The sequence below is a fragment of the Diabrotica undecimpunctata genome, chromosome 3 (assembly GCF_040954645.1).
Source record: "Diabrotica undecimpunctata isolate CICGRU chromosome 3, icDiaUnde3, whole genome shotgun sequence".
In the NCBI taxonomy this organism is placed as follows: domain Eukaryota; kingdom Metazoa; phylum Arthropoda; class Insecta; order Coleoptera; family Chrysomelidae; genus Diabrotica; species Diabrotica undecimpunctata.
This window is the reverse complement of record NC_092805.1, coordinates 173014131-173037633: the sequence shown is the minus strand read 5'-3', so window position 1 is coordinate 173037633 and position 23503 is coordinate 173014131. Positions and strand designations below refer to the sequence as shown.

The window sequence follows — 23503 nt, the reverse complement described above, 5'->3', positions numbered from 1 at the left end:
AAATTAGAACATGTTCTATTTTTCATGCTATTTTCTTGCAATTTATCGTTAAAATTCATGTTGCCAACATAACAATTTATAATAGATTACAGAATAAAACATAACCTTATCTCTATATTTAGCGTATATCATAAATTGCCCTACACACAATGGGAATAAATTGAGATATAGCTGATTTTGATACTCTAAAATTGTACATTAGAGATCGAAACGTTTCACCAGTTGCCAGATACCTTAAAGTTATAATTAATTTTGTCCTTGATGGAATGCACTGGTAAAATTGATATCTCTTTTCTGAATTAATGGATTAATTTTTTCCAGGAGTTTAAGGAAAGTGAACTCGTTCATTCGAAGAAAGTTTTTAAAACTTTGAAGGTCTCTAGCAACCAAGAACTCTTGGGGTAACTTCAAATTTCCCAGTCCTGCATTCAACCAAGGTTTGACCCAGCATTTTCTAGGTTTTCTTTTTTTATTATTTTTCATGATTGTTGCTACAACAGCAATATTCAACAATAACAATGTTTTCTTTTCTTTGGTTGACATCCTTCACCCTTTTAATAACCATAAATAGTGTATATTTATTTATTATATTATTTATTTTAGTACTTAATTATATTTATTTAAAATAAAATAACCTCAAATTGATAAATATTTTCTCTGTTGGCAACAATGAAAGTGGGATCTAAAATTGCACAGAAATATCGCTGATGTAAAAAGGTCAAGCTAGGCAAGAGATGTGCCATGCAAGACGGACTTGCATAGCATGAGACTTGCATAGCCTAGATGTAAAGCTGCCTTAAGACAGTTTTACATTATGCTATTTTCATGCTAGGCAAGAGCCATGCAAGACAGATCATGGAACTGCGCATGCCCACGGGCTATTTCCATGCAATTCCTGTGCTAGACGAAAAATTAGAACATGTTCTATTTTTCATGCTATTTTCTTGCAATTTATCGTTAAAATTCATGTTGCCAACATAACAATTTATAATAGATTACAGAATAAAACATAACCTTATCTCTAACTTTAGCGTATATCATAAATTGCCCTACACACAATGGGAATAAATTGAGATATAGCTGATTCTGATACTCTAAAATTGAACATTAGAGATCGAAACGTTTCGCCAGTTGCTAGATACCTTAAAGTTATAATTAATTTTATCCTTGATGGAATGCACTGGCGAAAATTGGTATCTCTTTTCTGAATTGGGGGTTTAATTTTTTCCAGGAGCTTAAGGAAAGTGGACTCGTTCATTCGAAGAAAGTTTTTAAAACTTTGAAGGTCTCTAGCATCCAAGAACTCTTGGGGTAACTTCAAATTTCCCAGTCCTGCATTCAACCAAGGTTTGACCCAGCATTTTCTAGGTTTTCTTTTTTTATTATTTTTCATGATTGTTGCTACAACAGCAATATTCAACAATAACAATGTTTTCTTTTCTTTGGTTGACATCCTTCAGCCTTTTAATAACCATAAATAGTGTATATTTATTTATTATATTATTTATTTTAGTACTTAATTATATTTATTTAAAATAAAATAACCTCAAATTGATAAATATTTTCTCTGTTGGCAACAATGAAAGTGGGATCTAAAATTGCACAGAAATATCTCTGATGTAAAAAGATCAAGCTAGGCAAGAGATGTGCCATGCAAGACGGACTTGCATAGCATGAGACTTGCATAGCCTAGATGTAAAGCTGCCTTTAAAAAGGTCAAGCTAGGCAAGAGATGTGCCATGCAAGACAGACTTGCATAGCATGAGACTTGCATAGCCTAGATGTAAAGCTGCCTTTATGAGTGAAATTTACGAAATTCCATTATTGGTGCTCATCATAATGGGCTTTCTAGACATAAATTGCTCAAAATTTAAGTATTCCTCAGGGAACTGTGAGAACTATAATTTAACAATTAAAAAAAACGGAAAATGTTAAAAAATAATTTAAAACTGGTCGTAATTCAAATATTGAGTCCGAAAGTCCGAAAGAGATAAATGTGCTTTTCGGACACTTATTAAACAAAATCGTCGATCTTCTTCTCGAGAACTGGCTGTTTCTTATACAAATTTCAAGACATTTGTTTAAGAATGAAAAAAAAATGGGATAGGGATTCTACAAAGTAAGTTTTTACAAGCACACTTATCTTAAATATCCAAACTTGCCATCTAACTTTAAGCAAGGAAAAACCACTTCTTACAAAGAAACAAAAAAGAAACCGATTTTTATGGACAAAAAAAAGCTAACCGAAACTGGGTTCAACGTCAATGGGATTCAGTTATTTGGAGCTTTTGGACGGAAATATATGTGATAATGGAACAACAACGTGGGAAATGAGAGAGATACATCAGTGACCTTTTTGACGATGCTAAACGAGAAAATGCTACACATATGCATACCTACTATTTTTTGAAAACAAGATAGACAGAATTCCAAGTGCATTAAAATCAAAAGTCAAAATGGCAATATAGCAAACGAAAAATAATAAGGCAGCTAGACCAGTACTTATCCTTGATGAACAGCTAAGCTTTTGGAAGGGAAAAGAATTACGCTACATAACACTGCCAAAGAAAAGAAGACCCACCAAATTCAGCAACTTCAGGCTAATCAGTTCGATAAATCAAACCACATATGTCGTCATTCGTCGATCCAAATCAATAACACGATTCTACTCCAAGAACTGAATCTTAGACAGTACTAGAGTTTGCCGTTTACCTGCGCATGCTTTTTACTTGTCATCTTTAACGCAATATAACTTTTCAAACATTAAAAAGTCCACTTTTATGAATAAGTGATTTAATTACAAATATAAATGTTACTGTACATGCATTTTTGCTACCCTATTCTATACGGATGAGAAAAATATAAAAAATATGATGCACCTATCGTACTATAATTGAATCACAGATCCTGAGCACTTATTTAGTAGCGTGGTGTACTATTCTTTTATTATTTTCACTGGTATGCCTCTTGCTACACACGCTGCTTTGGTCATCATGTAGGTTAAATTCTTTTTTGCTAAGATTAATGCACGTAGTAGATCCGGCTCCCAAGTTATTTCATCTTCCATAATTGGCCTATCCTTAAACACTAAATAAATTCCAAATTTAAATCTATTTAAGCAAAAATTGAACTATATGTATTAAGAAAGCAGAAAGCAAATATGATGATAGTTTGCATACCTATTCGACAACTTACCTAATTCACCGTTTTTTTGCCACTTGGCTTTATTGACAAATTTCCAGTATTTAGGAGCAGTTGAAGGTATCCAATAGCTCAAAAAATCAGTGGTTAGATCGTCCGTTGATTTATCAGTCACTTCCCAAAGCATGCCTAGGACACAGGGGCTAAAATTAAAAAAAAACCGAGTCATATACAATTTATATTCAATCAAAAATAGTATTTAAGACGGTATTTGTCTTGTATTTATTCTGTAGCAAACGAGACAAGTGTTATTAGTTTCGGCGAAACAATTGGAAGTACGTCATTAATTCAGTGGCATATCTGCGACATGTTAGTTATTATCAACTGTTATTCCGACAAATAGGCGCAAATTCTGCTTGATCGTATTCACGAGGTAAGAGAGGAAATGGGTATTAAAATAAACTCAAACAAAACCAAATTTTTAGTGTTTAGTCGTGACCCACATCCCGATGCAAAGCTTCAATTAAACGAAATCCAAGTTGAGAAACTTCACAAAATGACATATTTGGGAACTGTGATAACGGACCAACTAGATCCAGACATAGAAATAAAACGTAGAATAGCAATGATTAAAACTACTTTTATGAAAATGAAGTCATTTCTTTGCAATAATCATCTCAGTTTAGATCAAAGACAAAGAATGGTTAAGTGCTATGTTTGGTGCGTACTTTTGTATAGTGCAGAAGTGTGGACGCGAACTAAATTAAAGCATTGGAAATGTGAGTTCATAGACGAATGCTGAAGATACCTAGGACAGCAAGGAAAACTAATGAAGAAGTACTAAGGAGCGTCAACAAAGATACAGAACTGCTAAAGACTGTTAAACATCGAAAAATGTCTTATCTGGGACATATAGTAAGGGGAAGTCGATATAAAATATTACAACTGATCCTTAAAGGCAAAATAGAGGGCCGTAGATGTGTAGGAAGAAAACAAGTTTCTTGGTTAAAAAACATTCGTGAATGGACTCGAATATCAAATGCAGGACAATTATTCCATATTGCAGAAGATCGAGAAGTCTTCGCAATGGTGATCGCCAACTTCGGATAATTCTGATATGGCACGCGAAGAAGAAGGCGCAATGAAATGTGAAGAGACTTAAAGGTCTAAAAAGAAAGGGCGAAATGGATTAAACGAACATTTTAATACAAAAAACTATATAGGTCGGTTATATTTATTTGAGAAAAATGCGATAAGCAGCACTATGATCAGTGAAGAACAGGATAGTACCTAAATGAATTATAATATGGTATAGTTTATAAGAAATTGGTTCTATAAATTTGTATTGTTATAAACAAAGCTTGATTTTGTGTAAGTTTAAATTACTTTAATCATATTTCTACAATGCATTTTCTATAAAATGTTCAAACAATATTTGGTTTGTATACAAAAACTAATTAATAATTGAGCGAACGGTAGGCACTTAAAGATAAAAAATATTAAAAGATAAAAATTAAAAGTTTATCTAGTCAACACTTACTTACATTACTATTTTCTCCTAAGAACTGATTTTCAAACATATAGATATTGCAACAATAAGTGAAGTTTTCATAATAAGGCCACGTTTTTCTTAAAAAATTGAAGCAGTAGTTTGGTGTTGAACATATGTCGATAATCCCTACATCTGATTATGTAAGAAAATATTCCGGGTAAGCTCAGTATTGAGAGAAAGTTGTCTTGGTATTACACTTCGTCACTTTCTTCCTCTGAATCACTGTTCTCCACATTGATAATAATTTTATTTAAAACAGGAATGTTTTTAAGATATTCTTTTTCGATATTTTTTTCGTGCTTTATTGCATTCTTCCAGTTATCCTCAGAGATATTTTTAAATTCAGAATCTATTAGTTTCACGACAGTGTTGTAGCATTTTGGACTTACATTTTTTTGTCTCACATTATATTTCAGTTGAGACCATAACAACTCTATTGGATTTAAAACGCAGTAATATGGTGGTAGTCTTAAAGTTGTATGTCCATTTTTACTTGCTGCATCATCAATAATATATTCCTTTACAAATAATTTTGTATTAAGTACCTCTACTAATTGGTCTTTAGTGTACCAATCTTCAAAACATAAATCTTGTGATAATAAAAAATCTTGCAATTTATCCTTTCTAGAGTATTTATTCGGAATTTTTTTAAGTTGTCTAGAATGATATGATGCATTATCTAAAACAATAACAATGTTGTCTGCTAAATTTGGTAATAAGTTATTTTTAAACCACGATTCGAAAAGTTCACCCGTAATATCTTGATGATAGTCCAAACAACTGTCTTTAATGTATTTTGCACTTAATAGTAAGTCATCGGTTACCCAACCGTCTTCCCATCCACAATGTAAAATGCATATTCGTTTACCCCTGGAAGCTGGTACATTAACTTTGCACTTTACATTGTCATTACTCCAACCTTTTCCAATCGTTTCGTTAGTGTAAAACCACGTTTCATCTAAGTAATAAATTTTTCTTCCGCTATTTCTGTACTCGGTTATCTTTTCCAAATATTCATTACGTCATTTTATTAAACGGGCACTTTCCATTACAGTATGTCGTTTATTGATTGTTTTTTATTTAAAACCATTTGATAGTAAAAATTTTCTTAAAGTTGATTTACAACAATTAATAATATTTTTAGATTTTAATTCAGCTAAAATTTGGTTACGTGTGGGTATAATATTACCTAACATATTATAAATGGTTTCTGAAATGGGACCTAAAAGATGTTGCTCAATAGATCGATGTCGTCCAAAGTCGCTCCTTTTTCGTCTATTTGTAATGCCATCCTTTATAATTCGATATACAGTAGCACATGAAACTTTTGTTAAAGCCGCAGTTTTTCAAACACTCGCGTGCCGTTCCAATTCTTCACATAATCCATTAAACACATTTAACACAATTTCTTTAGCGTCTTTCGATAAATGTTTTTTTTCTGGCTTTTTAATACTTCCTCTACTTGGTCCAGCAACATTTTCAGGATTATTTGATGGTAGAATTTCCTCATTTTCTTCAACAATTTCTACTTCATTATTCTCAACAATTTCTAATGCACTATTCTCCCATGGACGCCACATTTTTATTTAGTTAATATTTTCTGATAGCGAAATCGTCACTAATAAATGCGTGCTCTCTTTACAGAGTTTAAACTAAACATTATATGTATAACAATACCGAAAGCCACATCAGTTTTGTTATCGGTCGTTCAGAATTTCGTGGAAATTTAAAAACCTTGGTAAACACAGAAGGGCTGTGACAAGAACCCGACAATCGAGTAAGAGGAGTCATAAACTCATAAACCTTTATTGATAGGTATAAAAAGGGGCTTACATCGGCAAATTTTAGCAGTAGCGAAAAATAAAAATATTATTTTGATTAATTAGACCTAACAGTTATAATTATTTAAATATAATATATTTATAATTGTAGCTAATGAAATTATATTTTACAGTAATTATTTTTGCCTTTTTCTGAATACTATCCTGTAACAAGGCAAAATATTAAAGAGGAACTATTAAAACAGATGTCATTTGATCTAAGCACATGGATATATTTTGTTCGGTATCACTCGTACACAAATTGGTCTATCTCTTTAAATTTCTCAATTATCTGTAACAGGCCTATAACAGAATTTTGTGTTGAACATTACATTTTGTGTTGTTCATGACCGTTTGCCTCTTCAACCCCTTGGTCAGTTGAATTTTGTATGTTTGCAAGCCCAAGTCATAGCAATATTCGTCAAATTGTGGTCTGTGAAACACCGACTTCTTGTGAGTGACATGAAGTCGACTGTCTCGGATTATCCTGCACACTCTCACGGACAATGGCAATAGATCTTAGATCCGGTTAGACTTAGCCAAATATGCAAAATGGATATATTGCATATTTTATGCAAAAAATTTTTGATTTTGCATATTTATACAAAAAATTGCATAAAATGCATTTATTTCGAATTGCGGATTTTAAATAATATTTATATAACCTTGATCATTTCCAAGCGCTATTGTGCACTACATCCATCCATGATGATTTAACAAAACAAACTGAATAGACAACAGCCAATTTGAAAGATGTAGCTTGAAAAATATGGCCGCTATCAATTGTGAAAGTATTTAAGACGCCAAGAAATGGGAAAATGCACATAGCTAGGAACAATAGCTGGTATATTATGAATATTTCCCTCCACACTCGTAAAATATGAAGAAAAAAACGCTATAGATATAGAGACAACAATGAGGTTTAATAACGACAGTATTAATGCTTCCTATAAAAATATTGGTACGTAATTAAGTTACAAGATCTTAGATATAAATACATAATGAATATGTTGACAAAAAGTTTAAAAAAAACACGTTTTACAGTTTCTCTACAAGTAAAAACACAAAAATTGTACAAATTAATATAAATGTTGACTTGTTGGGATACCTACCAGAATAAAAAGATACTACATCATCTTCACGATATGATCAACATGTACATACCCGCACATAAAATTGTTTTACTTACCACCTAGCTATCAGATACGTATAATAGTCTCCAAACATCTCGATTTGCGGATCTTTTCTTTGTATTCTTGAACTACTGCATCCAAATAGCAACACGACCGCTTTTACAAAGGTTTTCTGTAGTTTTTCCATGGAAACTAAATAACTGCCACTTCCGTGACCATTAAAACTGAAAAAAAGACTTAATGTAAAGAATCGACTGAAATTTTATACTTCAACACATTTTCGATATTTTACCGTCCACATACTTAAATAAACTTCAAATGATTATCTTGAATTCACACTCTTATCAAGCTGTATCTTTAATAAACAAATTCTTATACTCACGATAATATTTCAGACGAAGTCAAAAATTCCAAAAATTCGTCTTTGCTAGGCTTTTTACCAGCGACGCCGGTCCAGGTCGGCAACCAGTAATTAAAAAACGCCATCATCCTCGTTTCCATTGCGGATAAATCGTTGGTGGGATTCACCACGTAGGATCCTTTATCGTATTTTCTTACTATCTTATAACCGTCAACGATGTCATTCTCGTGCTCTTTGAAGAGACAGTAAAGAAAATGAAGAGAAGGCAGTCGATACACTGGTTGGTCTTCTAAAACGTCTATCAGCTCCCAAGGGAAATAATCTAGACTCTGAGAGAAGTGTATTTATTAAACGTATTATTAAACGATAAAAGAAAAAGTTGTGTTAAAATGATCTAAGCTGAGAAAGGAAAAGTTTTAAGGAAATGATGTTAAGGTCTGACATGTCCTGTATCGCCAGGTAAAGTATACTTACATCGTGTACAACTAATATGACCGGATGTCGTTTCATCGTGCTCCCTTTATCAAGAAAGAACTTCTCCCCTATCGTCCTAATGACATTCACAATAGTTCGTATTATATTTTTATCTTTTATTTCCGGAAAGCAATACTGAACGATATCTTTCACCTCGTTTATCTTCAAGCTGAGATAATTCTTGACACTGCAACTTAGGATTGTCTCGATCTTGGATGTGAGTTTCAAATCAGGAACCCTGAAAGTAATATATGGTTACAGTGGCGCATCCAGGGGGGTTTTGGGGGTTAAAACTCCCCCAGGGCCCAATTCTGACACTTTTACTCACACATTTTAAGGACTCTAAATGGAGGTAGCATCATAAAAAAAATTTCGGCGACCAACCAAACCCCCCCCCCCAGAGGCAAATTCTAGGTGCGCTACTGTATGGTTACAGTATTCAGTCCAAAAAGCACCAATCGCAATATCAACAATTAAAGAAAACCAAAAGGTAAAGTTTCCTCATTGTACATTAAACATTTTCTGTCAAATCCATCTTCAAACCAATGAAGATAATACAGAAAGTTTAAGATCAATTAAAGGTTCCACAGATTTATTTACTTGTTTAAGAATTTCATCTAAATTTTTATTGCAAAGCAAATCAGAAACATATATACCAAGACAAACCCAATAAAAACACACCCTGAAGTTACCTAAATGAAGAACAAGTAACTAGAAACAATACCTACAACTTGAGGAGGCTCAAGACAGACAACTGTACAAAATTATGAGAACATTTATTATGTTCAACTTTGGATGCAGATGGCTGGATAATATTTGTAAAATAATATAAAGCTATGACTGATCGGCAGCATTTCGTAAGAAAAAATATCGTGAGCCGAAAATTTCAGCTGCTTGGCAAATACAATATGTCATAGTTTATACCTTTTAAGTTATTAAAATTGATTATTTACGTTGTGTTCAAAGTTATTGTAGTTCAACAACTACAATTCAAAGTTGCAAACAACTTAAAAAAACACTTACTTTGCTCTAAGTTCTTGATTAACATCTTTCTTAATTTGAGATTCAATAGGTTCGTCATATTTTCCTGCAAAAAGACACCTCCATTCTTTCAGCCAGTAATTTTGCATGTCTTTTATGAGTAGCTGGAATAAAAATTGTAATTAAGTGAAAAAGTCTTGACATTTAAGTAAAAATATAAAGAAAAAATCATGAATAAATACAAAAATGATGAAACATATGTCAATTAAGCCATCAAACAAGCAACATTTTAAAGTTTTTAATCTATGTATAAATTACACAACTTGACCAAAAACTGTCTAATTTTTGTAATTGGTCATCACTAATTAAGTAACAAGAGTTGTACTCTTGTACACAAATATTCTAAGAATCCAAACATTAGTGCACTCATTATAAGGTGCATAAAAATTATTTGTCTCTTACCTTAAGTCGATCTTCAACAGATTGCATTTTTCCATAATACTGATACTTAGCCTCGTGACTGGGAAATCTTTTTTGATTGTGGCTTAAAAGCACCTCCTTGTTCATCCGTAAAATTGTAAAAAGCTCTTCACATAACTCAATATTTGTACCTGAAAATAAAAGCTATCTGGTATATAGATTGATTAATGATTGAAAACCAAACAAAATAAAAAAGTTTCTACTTAATAGTGATAGTCTTCTTAATAGAGGCAAGATATTACAGACCTCTACTGCAGTAAATGAAGTAGTGGTTAGTTATGTATTAACAATTATTATAAGTTGAAAATATACACTTATGCTATATTTTAGTTGCCCTTAAAAAAAGATTTAACACTAAAATATCTTATAATTCAAAATTTTTAAAACAGAGTTTTCTGAGTTTTGATATACCTAGGTAACTATTTGTTGCTTAGAAAACTGTAAAATTTATTAAAATTCTCAATTTTCAATAAATGCTCATAATCAATGTAAAAATCAAACTACAACCTTGCTAATAATGTTGAGAAGAGCCCAGTTCTGGAAAAAGCTTTTTCTCTGAAATCCACATATTACATTATTTTACTAAGCTTTCAACTAAATATAAAAAAATCACATTGTGAATATAAAAAAATTCATTTAACCAATTGCCTAAGGCTTTGTTATACCAATGATTAAAATAAACATATTCAATAGTCTGTCAATAATCTTATTGCATTCTCTATCTATTATTACTGCAAACCGTAAAAAACTTACCATTTACTTTATCTCTAGGAGCATCTGCTACAACATAAAATGGTTTATCTTTGCTATTGCAATTAAAGAACGAGATTTGTATCGAATTTGTATAATGAACATTATTATCTTCATTCCATATTTCCATAGGATTATATTGGGGAGTCAATTGAATAACTGTCCATTCTACAAAAGATATGTTTAAGATCCTATGTTTACTACAAAAAATACACTACTGACACCTTTAGGCATGTCTTGTATTTGCTTAAGCATTTCTCCTACCCTCTTTTCCTTTGGGTACGTTGGACACTTGATAGATAAACTCTCTTTGGTCAACTCCAGCTGAGAGGTTTTGTGCAAAGTTGTATTTTTGTCTTCCAATAGTTTTTCATATCTAAGAACAGTTTTGTTTCTTAAACCAGGAGAGTGGGATTCCACAAGATTGTATATAATATCTAGTTCATTATTTTCTGCATTGATTAATGCTTTTAAACAATTAACTTCTGTAAGAAAAGATCAATATTCAGTTTAAGCTATAGGTTTAAATAATTACTTACTTTGGTACAATGGACCAACTGATAAATGTATATTTTCGAGCTCTTGTAACACTTTTGAAGCGTCTTCTAATTCATCCATCGTTTTTATCTACTACAATCGACCAGAATATAATAGAATTTATTTAAAACTTAGTAATATGTGTACGTTAAATTGTTTTGAATTTTAAATGACTGTCAATGTCAACATTCAACATAGAGTGACATAGACAATACACCTGACATCTGGTTCACCTGGCTGTATAAACCAAATATATATTCTTTATCTATGGTATAAACCAGTAAAAAAGGGATAAATGGTTGCAATAATTATAAAAGCTGATTAATTATTGTTCTTTTTGAAGAATAGATTCAGTATCTGCAGTCATATAAACCCAAACAAACAACAATATTATTGTTTTGATCTATGTGAAAACTGAATCTCACGGGATAATTTAAGAAATTAATCACTTGAGGGCAGGTAGTAGATAGGCAACACATATTTTAATGTAATGTGAAATTTACTTTTTTTATTAACACAGGCGCAACAAGATACTTTTATGGATAATAAAAGACTATCTTAGATTATCACAGCACAGGCATCCTTACAATTTAACCAGCAACTAGTGAAATAACTAAAACATGTGTATGATTAATTTTAGATAAACTGTCTTTAGAGCCGTCAAACTGGAAGTTTTCTTTAAATTTGGGTGTAATGATCCAAAAGTCGGTGCTATTTTTACTCTGTGACCTTATTTATACAAATGGTATCAGTGTGGTAAGCTATCAGGCATGAAAAATGTACAAAGACAAAATCGGTCTAAATAATAGGGCTTAAGGCAAGATCTGGCTATATTATAGGTTACAGAACTAATATTGACAATCAATTTTAAAAATTATACAAACCCTTTTAAAACATGCATCTTCCAATTTGGAAACAAAAACCTTAAATAAAAAATTTTCAAATATGCATTATGGTTATATATTTTATAATAATATAAACAATCTTATCAAACTATTCTTTATTTACAATTATATACATTTAAAACTGAAAATTATCTAAATCTTTTAGAGTTTCCTCAGCTTTCTTATCCGTTTCTAAAGAGTTGGTGCTAGGAAGCTTTTTCTTTGTACTAATTGGTTCCTTTGGTGCTGGTACTTCTGGAACACGCATTTTACTCTCAAGGCTTTTTAAAGCACTGTCTATTTCAGCAATTTTGCTTTTATTCTTGACATTTATCTAAAAAATATACAAAAAGTATTGTATTATAGTTAAAAAAAGTGGAATATAAGAAAACACTAAAATACTTCAAAATGAACAAAAGAGAATAAACTACTGTGAATCAGATTCAGCTAATTGAATCACAGAGATGTTTAAATAAAATTTAAGAAGAAAAGATGACAAAAAAGCAAAACGACAAAAAATAATTAAAAAGAAACAATGAAAAAATTACGCTGTACAAAAAAGTGAACAAAGTTATAACAATTATAGATTAAGGGGAACAATAAATAATAGTCTTTAACAATAAGGAGTATAGAACATGAATTGTTAATAATAAAGAAGCACTTTTCTTCAGTTTTTAAGGAAAGTAATAAGAAAAAAAAATTGGTTGCCTGTAAAGTCGGTTTTACGGGCGAAGATTTTACGTGACAACGTCTTTTTCTCGGTAGAATATTTATTGATATGAATATTATTAAATTGCACAATAGGAACAAGGAATTGAATGAAAATAAGAATTGCACAAATTTTAACTAGAGAAATATATTTTGTTTACTAAAACATTGTACATGTAAACTTAAACTTAACTAATTTCTATTTGAGTGATTTTGTTGAGGATAGGACGATGATAGGAGAAATATGAAATGAAAGGAAGTGTTTCTGCTGTAATGTGTCTTGAACGCCAAGAACGCTCGAGAAAGACAGAGACCAGTGATGTTCCGTGGAGCTTATCCAATATCGGGAGATGCCTTCGGCAAAATTCGGTAGATTTCGGTAGATCATATGCAATGACGTAAATTATATATATATATATATATATATATATATATATATATATATATATATATATATATATATATATTATAATACAGTGCGTCCAATTAAGTGAACACCATAATGGAATTTTTTTTTAGTTTTATGACCTAAAACCTAAAATCAATCATCAATTAAATTTTTTGAGCCATATACACGAGGTTTGTCAAAAAATATGAACATAAAATTCATATTTTTTGATAAACTGCCTATATTACTAAAAAAATTTAATATCTGATGATTGTATTCTAAGTTTTAGATCATTCAGAACTTTTTAGAAAGAATAACTTTTTTCCATAAAACTAAAAATAGAAAAGTTTCCCATTATGGTGGCGACTTAATGGTTCAAAAGTTAAAGACCTTAAATAATTATGCTGAACTAATTATTAGAAATAACCATAATTCATTGAATTTTGTTTAATAAATAAAGAATCAAATTATTGGGACCAAATGCTCACATCAGCTATTATGATACAAATAAGGTTTAATAATATTTTGAGAAATAGTTATAGGTCATAATATTTACAGAAAGTTAAAACGTTCTGGTTCAAATAGATGTAACAACCATTATCTGCTAATGGATTAAGTCGGCAGTCAAAGAAAACTGACAGCACACACACCGTCATTTAGCTAATAATTTATCACTTGATACTTGAGATTCTTTGAGAATTGAAGAGACGTGTGTGAATGATTATGATTATGGAATGATGTTTATACAATATGTTATTATTAGGTATAAAATTACGAACTTGAATCTCGGGGTATTTCGCTTTCTTTGCATCTTTGCAAATATATTTTTAAACACTATAGGGAAGTATCAAATGAATTTTAATACAAACGTATTAAAAATACCAAGTATTAGGTTACACTGAAAAGTTTTTTGATGGTAACAGAAATAAAAAGATAAATTGTATTATCCGAATTTATTTTCAAGTCATTGTGATATTTGTTTTAAAATTAGGTAGATTCAAGGGGCAGTTCGGTAGATAGGAATCAAATTCGGTAGATCTACCGAAAAATCGGTAGACGGAACAACACTGACAGAGACACAAGCACGGAAGCACGCACCGATTCAACGCGCCTAATTCTCTAGTGCTGCGCGCGCAGCGGACCGATCATGTTTGAGTGGGAGAGAGACGCAAGGCATTCGCCGGTCCGGCGGGCCTCTCTCTCGTTCAGTGACTCACTGTAACAGACGTGAGCGGGCGTTACACTTTTTCATGAATGACTCCGAGCCACAACCTAATTTAAGACGTTGTCACGTCACAAAATTGGGAATAAAGGGTAAACAAAAATTAAAGAAAGAAACTAACAAGAAAGCTTATTCTATATTTACCTGCTTTAAATCACTACTGACAGCTTTGGCCTTGGCTTTGAGCTTCAAACTTTTAGCACCTGCTACCTTGAAAACATTACCTACTTTCTTCTTGTTCTTTCCCATCTTGCTCTGAAAAGTATTTGTAATAAAAAATATTACTGTATTAAAATCTGTTTGTTGCCTACAGTTTTTTTTAAAGTGTTTTATTGGGAAAGATTGTTGAGGAAAGCCTTTAAACATATGAATGGGACATGTGTGAGTAGAATGATGTTAACATATGAAACTAATAGTTTCTAAGGTTGTTATTCATAAGTAAAACTTAATTTAAAAACGAAAATGGTTTTAATTAAGGTATGGGTTTTAAAGTTAAACATACAACAGATTAGAAAAAATTTTGAGAATGTGAACTTGCAAACATTTAGTTATCTACAACATGAATGTCTATAAAAAAAAGAGTAAAACTGTTTAACCATTGAAAAGCAATGAAACTGTTTTTTTTTTCATAAGGGAAGTGGTACACTATCTGATCAATACCTTTTGCAATAATAGCAGAACTCAAGAAAAGAAAAATCATTTAAAATCTTCAGAGATTTGCTATGAAGGAATGTATTGTATTAGAAGTTGATGCATATATACCTGTTACACAATTTCTTTTTGTATCTTGATTTAAGTCTTCCTCTAACTTTCTCTTTCCCTGGTTTCCTGTCAAAATATTTTTTTGTAACTTTATAGTCACCCTCATCATTTCTTTAAAATTACTAACGGTTCTAACCCTGAATATATCAACAATATCACTATTACTACAATTAAAATGATCTAAAACAAGCTTTCTACCAAGCTCCATATAATTTTCTCCTTTAACAAAACAATAAACAAATATTACTGGTATATTTTTAAAGTCTGGTAATTCCTCACTATTAAACAGCCCTTCAAAATATTTGAGAAATTCCACAGCCATTGCTGGTAGGTTCATAGTAATAAAAACATTCTGTTCCTTCTTTAAGTGAGCTGTTAAAAATTGCTTAAACTCAGTCTTTATAAAATCTGCTCCGTCTTTATTAAAAGATTTAAAATAATCTACATGAACTTTATTTGCTTTGGAATTGTATTCCAGCCATTTAAAAGATTCAGGATTCAAATCATTGGCATAAACATAGCATTTCTTTTTAGCTGCAGGTATTGAAAAAGGACCTATGCCAGCAAATACATCAAAAAGTACATCACTGCTTTTAATCTTTTTAACAACCCTTTCATGTTCAGTACATAGCCGAGAATTCCAATAAACTTTAGAAAAATCAAATTTGAAACTGCATGCATTTTCTTTAACTGTAGTAATCATATTGTTGTCTCCTTTTAACACTTCCATACTAAAATTCCTGTATGTATTATCTATTACATTTATTTTGTTTACTACTGACTTACATCCAGGAATTTTGTCATAAAGAATCTCAGCAATTATACTTTTGAATGGGACAAGATGTTCTCTGAGGTTTATGTGAACTATGTGGCCCATCTGGGAAAAACTTGATAAACCTACAACATTAAATAAAATATTAAAGTTTGTATCCACCTTTAACGATGAGGGAATCTACCCAACCACATAAATATTTACTCACCATCTTTTTCAGTTGGGAGGACAGCTTTAAGTAAATCTTCTGCAGAAAAATTATCATAAGTCAACTCTATATGCTTTGTTTTAAGATCATTTTCAGTAATATGTACATCTTCTAACACAGATTTTACTTCATCTGGTAAACCTGTCCAATCTTTAATAAATTCAGGGGACAAACATACATCCACTTTATTATCCTCAATGTGTTCAACTGGTTTAAACTTTTTAATTTTAAGTAAGTATTTCGTTAGTGTTGGCAAGACTTCATTCAAGTTGTCCTTCTTCAGTGATAAATAAGGGACTTCTATATCTTTTTTTATTAGGTCTTTATTCAATACCTGCATGCCACGAATATTTGGTGGTTTTAGAATATTTGCCATAGCAGATTTTAATTGTGTGGAATAAAACTGATTACTAAGCAGATATGAAAGATTTTTTATACAATTAAGAACTTGATTTTGAAAGGTATAAATCATTTGCCCATTTACTTACATTTAAAAATCAACACATGGCATAACCAAAACATAACCTATAATCGTATTCTTCTTCTTTTATTAAGTGGTTATTACAACTTACCTACTTACCATAACTTAAGTGGAAGTGCCAGCCTCTGTCAGTATAATAAAATCTTTTTTAATGGATAATTGCTGAAATTCTATTATGGTTCGACTGATCGATAATTAAAAATTAATCAAAATAGAATTAGTTACGCAGTGTAACTTGTATTGGTTTTAAACATTGAATTTAAATTAATCAAAACCACTCAAAACTACCTATTTGGTAAAATTTAACCTGTCACTTGTCATAAATCTTAATGTCAAAGTTGTAATGTGATGTAAATGTGCCCTACACAAAAGTCCACGATTAATAGGGAGAGTTTTACAGTTTAAGTATTAAATAAGTGATAAAAGTGTGAATATAAAAGCATTTACCATTGAACTTTAAAAGTTATTTCACACAGGTACGTACAAGAAATTGTCTATTTGTAATTAAATATATTTTGTGGATTTGGCTCAGTGCATTATGCATGACATTCACACTCTAGAGGTCCTGAGTTCAAATCCTTGTAAAGTTAATAGGATTTTTATTATTAATGTTAAATTAAATTTACATCTTTACATTTTATTATTATACTTAAATTGAATCTGATTAAATGTTTCTTAACGTTTTATTTTATTAACCCCCTTATGACATTTTACCTTTTTATTAAGTTTTATCATGTTTTAAATAATAACTATAGCTATAGCCAACATTTATTTCCCGACTTTATCAATACAAAACCTAAAATTTAAAATGGAATTATTACTTCTTGAATCCATTTTCACTTACATAAATGATTTGCAGAAAAGTAACTTAGATAACAACAATAAAGAGCCAAAAAAATATGATATAGGTGATTTTATCACAATTCCTTTAAATTTTATTTTGTCCTTTTTTTAGGTATATTGCTAGTTTTTTTAGTTAATTCCAGTTGCTTCTTATCCGTTCAATTTGGTCGATTTGTCTCTCCTATTTCTTCTTCAGTATTTGATGTTCCTTTGCACATAGATTAGAGCCAATTTCTATTCCTATTTGATTTATGTTCAAAATCGATTATTTTTTGTTGTATATACAATTTTGTTTCAGAATGGATAAAATGAATAAAAAATCTGGAAACAAGCAAATTTTTATCATCACTCCTGATGAATTAGCAAAACTAGGAATTTTAGGGAAGATATCCAGTGCTGGATTAAGCTCCAAGCCTACCGAAGATAGCACATCTAGTCCATCAACTTCAAAAAGTGTAGACAAAATCGCTGAAAACCCTGATATTTGTAACATCTTAAGATCTGCTCTGAAGAAAAAACTTAAGCCACAAACAGATAAAAATGCAACTATCCATCAAACTAAAAAATTATCCGTAAAAGAGAAAATTGGTAAGAAGATTAAACCTGAGGTATTATCTGGAGAACTAGAAACTGCCAAAAATGCAACTGTCCGTCAAACGCAAGAGTTATCTGTAAAAAAGAAAGTTGGTAAGAAGATTAGAACTGAGGTATTATCTGGAGAACTAGAATTGTCAGGGCAAACTCAAGAATCACATGTTACAGCACCAAAGACAACTATTAAATCTTCAAAGAAAACTGTAAGTGTTATTAGTAATACTGCAGTCAACTTAAGCAAGGATACGATACACAAGATTGTCGATAGTGTTTCCAGCTCGAACTCTGGTAAAAATATAAATTCAAAATTGAAATTGATACCAACAAAAGTAGGTCCCCAAAACTTCCAAAGTACAATCAATACTGATTTTAAAAACGCTATACAAACAGATGACATAGAAAAAACTCATATTCAAGCAGCAGCAGGAAACAGCAGCAAACTAAATAGAATAAAAAATGAAACAGGTATAGCAGGTCATGATGATAAAAGTAATAAAATAGTTGAAAATAAAAGAAGAGACATTGGTGAACTTATTCAAGAAGACATAGATCCAAATCTTCACAAACAAAGACAGATCCAAGAAGTAGAGCTACATGGAGAACCAGAAACAGACATAAGCTTCGTTGAACATCCTTGTAAGAAAAACAAATGGAAAAAATCAAAAAGTAAGTTATCAACAGAATGTGAATCTGTTATTAGTGATTCATATATTGTTGAACCTGTTGAACAATCTCCTGACTCACGCAATGAATCTAATGAACAACTGTTTCAAAGAAAAATAGATAGAAATCAGTGTGATATGTTGATTAAAGGATCTAAAAGAACTAGAATTACTGATACAGATAAAAAGTTGATTAGAAATACAGTTATAGGGCGATCTATTTCCCGGAAACCACCTAAATTGTTTGATAAGCAATTAGATTCTAAACAAATAAGTCCTCCTCCAGTGAACACTCTTCCAGGATCAAATGATAATGTAGCAGAAACAGGGTTACATGACACAGATTTTATAAATACAGAAGGAAGAGTACAAAAGGAAGAATTGGAAAAGGTATTAAAAACTCCAGTTGATACTTCAGTGAGAGTAATAACTAAGTCTGTAAAAGCAGACGAGAGTTATGAAAAATCTGCTAAGAAAAAAAGAGGTCGAAAGTCTAAGATTCAGGTGGTACCGGAAGTTCAAAAAAATTTAGAAGACATTAGTGAAAAGAAAGAAAATGAATTAGCACCTATCAATGCAGTAAATAATGTAGAAAGAATGCAAAACACGGGAGATATACCCATTACCTCTATAGATAACTCAGTAAAAGTACTCAATACCCGTGAACAAGTAGATGAAAGCGATGAAAAACCTGCTAAGAAAAAAGGAAGTCGAAAGTCTAAGAATCTGGTGGTACCGCCTGAAAAAAACTTAGAAGACATTAGTGAAAAGAAAGAAACTGAATTAGTACCTATTCTAGATCAGAGCTGTGAAAAACCTACTAAGAAAAAAGAAGGTCCAAAGTCTAAGAATCTGGTGGTACCGGAAGTTGAACTTGAAAAAAACTTGAAAGACATTATTGAAAAGAAAGAAACTGAATTAGTACCCATCACTGCAGTGAATGCTATAAAAATAGTGCAAAAATCTGGAGATACATCTACCACCTATATAGATAATGCAGTAAAAGTGCTCAATACCCGTGAACAAGTAGATGAAAGCGATGAAACACCTGCTAAGAAAAAGGGAGGTAGAAAGTCTAAGAATCCGGTGGTACCGGAAGTTGAACCTGAAAAAAAGTGGGAAGACATTAGTGAAAAGATAGAAACTGAATTAGTACCCATCGCTGCAGTGAATACTATAGAAATAGTGCAAAAATCTGAAGATACACCTACCACCTACATAGATAATGCAGTAAAAGTACTCAATACCCGTGAACAAGTAGATGAAAGCTACGAAACACCTACTAAGAAAAAAGAAGGTCGAAAGTCTAAGAATCTGGTGGTACCGGTAGTTGAACCTGAAAAAAACTTAGAAGACATTAGTGAAAAGAAAGAAACTGAATTAGTGCCTATCACTGCAATAAATAGTATAGATAAAATTCAAAAAAAGGGAGATATACCCACCATATCTATAGATAACCCAGTAGAAGTACTCAGTACCCGTGTACAAGTAGATGAGAACTGTGAAAAACCTAAGAAAAAAGGAGGTCAAAAGTCTAAGAATCTGGTGGTACCGGTAGTTGAACCTGAAAAAAATTTAGAGGACATCAGTGAAAAGAAAGAAACTGAGATAGTACCCATCGCTGCAGTCGATGCTATAGAAATAGTGCAAAAATCTGAAGATACACCTACCACCTACATAGATAATGCAGTAAAAGTACTCAATACCCGTGAACAAGTAGATGAAAGCTACGAAACACCTACTAAGAAAAAAGAAGGTCGAAAGTCTAAGAATCCCGTGGTACCGGAAGTTGAACCTGAAAAAAACTTAGAAGACATTAGTGAAAAGAAAGAAACTGAATTAGTGCCTATCACTGCAATAAATAGTATAGATAGAATTCAAAAAAAGGGAGATATACCCACCATATCTATAGATAACCCAGTAGAAGTACTCAGTACCCGTGTACAAGTAGATGAGAACTGTGAAAAACCTAAGAAAAAAGGAGGTCAAAAGTCTAAGAATCTGGTGGTACCGGTAGTTGAACCTGAAAAAAATTTAAAGGACATCAGTGAAAAGAAAGAAACTGAGATAGTACCCATCGCTGCAGTCGATGCTATAGAAATAGTGCAAAAATCTGGAGATACATCTACCACCTATATAGATAACGCAGTAAAAGTATTCAATACATGTGAACAAATAGATGAAACCTACGAAAAACCTGTTAAGAGAAAAGGAGGTCGAGAGAATTTGGTGGTACCGGAAGTTGAACCTGAAAAAAACTTAGAAGACATTAGTGAAAAGAAAGAAACTGAATTAGTACCTATCATTTTAATAAATAGTGTAGATAGAATGCAAAAAATCGAAGATATACCCACCATATCTATAGATAACCCAGTAGAAGTACTCAGTACCCGTGTAGAAGTAGATGAGAGCTGGGAAAAACCTAAGAAAAAAGGAGGTCGAAAGTCCAAGAATCTGGTGGTACCGGAAGTTGAACATGAAAAAAACTTCGAAGGCATTAGTGAAAAGAAAGAAACTGAGTTATTACCGATCGCTGCAGTGGATGCTATAGAAATAGTTCAAAAATCTGGAGATACACCTACCACCTATATAGATAACGAAGTAAAAGTACTCAATAAATGTGATCAAATAGATGAAAGCTACGAAAAACCTGCTATGAAAAAAGGAGGTCGAAAGTCTAAGAATCTGGTGGTACCGGAAGTTGATCTTGAAAAAAACTTAGGAGACATTAGTGAAAAGAAAGACACTGAATTAGTACCCATCCCTGCAGTGAATACTATAGAAATAGTTCAAAAATTTGAAGATATTCCTACCACCTCTATAGACAACTCAGTAAAAGTATGCAATACTTCAATAAACTATGAGAGCTGTGAAAAATCTGCTAAGAAAAAAGAAGGCAGAAAGTCTAAGAATCTGGTGGTACCAACAACTGGACCTAGTGGAAACATTGATAAAGATCATGTTGACATAATTGCTGATCAACTCATGGAAGAGAAAAACGTAAATTTCGGCGGCGATAAGAAAGAAATCAAACCGGTACACACAATTTCTGCGAGTATTTCATTAGGAGCTCACAAAACTGAACAAATATCAACAACTTCAATAGATAACTCCGCTACAGTACTTAATTCCAGAATAAAAGTAAATTCCAGCTGTGAAACATCTGCTAAGAAAAAACGCGGCAGAACATCTCAGAATATAGTGGTAGCAGAAGCCGGATCTGGTGGAAATACTGATTATAACATAGTTGCCGAACAACCTATCGAAGATATACTAAAAAATCAAGACAAAAAGGAAGAAACTCAATCTGTTACAATACAAAAAACTGGAGATACTGAAGAAGAAGACATCGACAGAAATTGCGAAGAATCTGCTATGAAAAAAGGGGACAGAATACCTAACAATTTAGTAGTGCCAGATATGATCAACAATACGAAGTATACCGATATGAGTATCGAGCAAACTGTTGAAAAATTAGACCAATTACACAACGAAACAACTCAAGAAATCGCTCCAACTAATACATCTGAACAAACAGAAAATAATGATAACAGCATTGAAAAGAGCGGTAAGAAAAAAAGGGGACGAAGACTGAAATATGTATGGTTAGAAGGAGTTACATCAGCCCTTTCTAAAGAAGAAAAGTCCTCACTTATGAAGAAAAGTATTGAACAACTGGACGAAGAGCAAAATGACAAAACTTCTTCTGCATCATCTTCTGACGTTTCATCCGTTGCAATAGAAACGCCTGTTAAGAAGAAAAGAGGTAGAAAGCCAAAAACTGTTTCATTAACACAAACGCAGTCACTCATTACTGGCGCAGCAGATACCGGTACTTTCGATATAGGTACCGAACAAAACGATCAAAATGAGGAATTTCCTACCGATATGTCTGTTGGTGAACCAAGTATTGAACAACCAAGCAAAAAGAGGAGGGGAAGGCCTCGAAAAAGCGACACTCCCGCCCGGGTAACTATTAATCCTGAGCCTATTGTTAAATATGACTTAGAAGAGTCCAAGAGGGGTAGAAAACGGGCAAAAATAAACTATTTTGAAGTTGAGATGTCGACTCGAGAACCTACCAAAGTAACGAGAAAACGAGAAGCAAGTGAAACGTTGGAGCCAAAGCCAACTAAAAAGAAGCGTGATAATGAACCGGACACTGATCGTAAAATTGAGGATATCGACGAAGTCAATGATGAAGTTGACGACTTAAATAAACCAGTCAAGGATAAGAGGAAGTATGTTTTTAATGGAAATACGGTTAAGATGTGGAGTCAAATGTTTTCTGTTCTTCAGGATAATCCAGATGGTGAAAAGAGTGCAGTGTAAGTTTTTTTTATTACATAATGTTTAGACACGAGAGAGAAACTGTTTCCTGACAATACTTCTTTTATACACTTTACATTAGTTTACTCAGTTAATTTATTAAGGGGGTAGGGTTTATTTTCAATATTTTAAACATATTTTAAAATTTTTTTTTTAAATTGTTTAATATAAATTTATTTATAACATTAGTATATTATAGTACATCATTTCAAGAGTATTATTTAAAATTTTGGTACAAAAATATTAACAATTAAGAAAATGACATCTAATTTACAAGATAAAAAAAAAGACTTTGTGGTGTTCATCGTTACTTATAGCTGGATAATCAGACAGAATGTTGACAAAAAATCAAAATGGTTTCGTTATTTTATAAGTTTTTGCTATCTCATCGAACTAAATACGAGGCGTGTTTTTTAAGTAA

General features: G+C 31.8%; 3 protein-coding genes across 3 annotated transcripts in view; 1 reads left to right on the top strand and 2 right to left on the bottom strand.

Moving 5' to 3' along the window:
• Positions 1-2776: 2776 nt before the first annotated feature.
• Sse (extra spindle pole bodies like 1, separase) lies at positions 2777-11409 on the bottom strand. The gene is made up of 10 exons (XM_072525014.1): positions 11232-11409; positions 10917-11177; positions 10696-10860; positions 9925-10073; positions 9505-9626; positions 8482-8719; positions 8029-8336; positions 7703-7870; positions 3196-3344; positions 2777-3087 (listed from the first exon to the last, which is right to left on the bottom strand). Exons 1-10 carry the CDS (start codon positions 11308-11310, stop codon positions 2936-2938), a joined length of 1791 nt encoding a protein of 596 aa, XP_072381115.1. The 5' UTR covers positions 11311-11409; the 3' UTR covers positions 2777-2935.
• An 803-nt stretch (positions 11410-12212) lies between these two features.
• Positions 12213-16655, bottom strand: LOC140437840 (tRNA (guanine(37)-N(1))-methyltransferase). Its single transcript, XM_072527608.1, has 4 exons — positions 16174-16655; positions 15194-16090; positions 14576-14686; positions 12213-12447 (listed from the first exon to the last, which is right to left on the bottom strand). The coding sequence occupies exons 1-3, from the start codon at positions 16643-16645 to the stop codon at positions 14652-14654; spliced, it is 1404 nt and encodes a 467-aa protein (XP_072383709.1). The 5' UTR covers positions 16646-16655; the 3' UTR covers positions 12213-12447; positions 14576-14651.
• Positions 16656-16753: 98 nt separating this feature from the next.
• LOC140437838 (uncharacterized) overlaps positions 16754-23503 on the top strand; it is a 35227-nt gene continuing 28477 nt past the window's right edge. The window contains exons 1-2 of the mRNA XM_072527606.1: positions 16754-17130; positions 17796-23081. Coding sequence (XP_072383707.1) covers positions 17797-23081 — 5285 coding nt within the window. The 5' untranslated portion in view covers positions 16754-17130; position 17796. The remainder of the gene's footprint in view (positions 17131-17795; positions 23082-23503) is intronic.

What these genes read in the sequence shown, in the direction of transcription:
- Sse (XM_072525014.1), bottom strand. Translation starts at nt 11,310, where the DNA reads ATGGATGAATTAGAAGACGCTTCAAAAGTGTTACAAGAGCTCGAAAAT. An exon ending in CTGTTGAAGATCGACTTAAG is followed by an intron (nt 9,627 to 9,924) that starts GTAAGAGACAAA and finishes TTTTTATTCCAG; the next exon opens with CTACTCATAAAAGACATGCA. An exon ending in ACGTATCTGATAGCTAGGTG is followed by an intron (nt 3,345 to 7,702) that starts GTAAGTAAAACA and finishes TTTTAATTTTAG; the next exon opens with CCCCTGTGTCCTAGGCATGC.
- LOC140437840 (XM_072527608.1), bottom strand. Translation starts at nt 16,645, where the DNA reads ATGATTTATACCTTTCAAAATCAAGTTCTTAATTGTATAAAAAATCTT. An exon ending in CCTCCCAACTGAAAAAGATG is followed by an intron (nt 16,091 to 16,173) that starts GTGAGTAAATAT and finishes TTAATGTTGTAG; the next exon opens with GTTTATCAAGTTTTTCCCAG. An exon ending in AAAAAGAAATTGTGTAACAG is followed by an intron (nt 14,687 to 15,193) that starts GTATATATGCAT and finishes AATACTTTTCAG; the next exon opens with AGCAAGATGGGAAAGAACAA.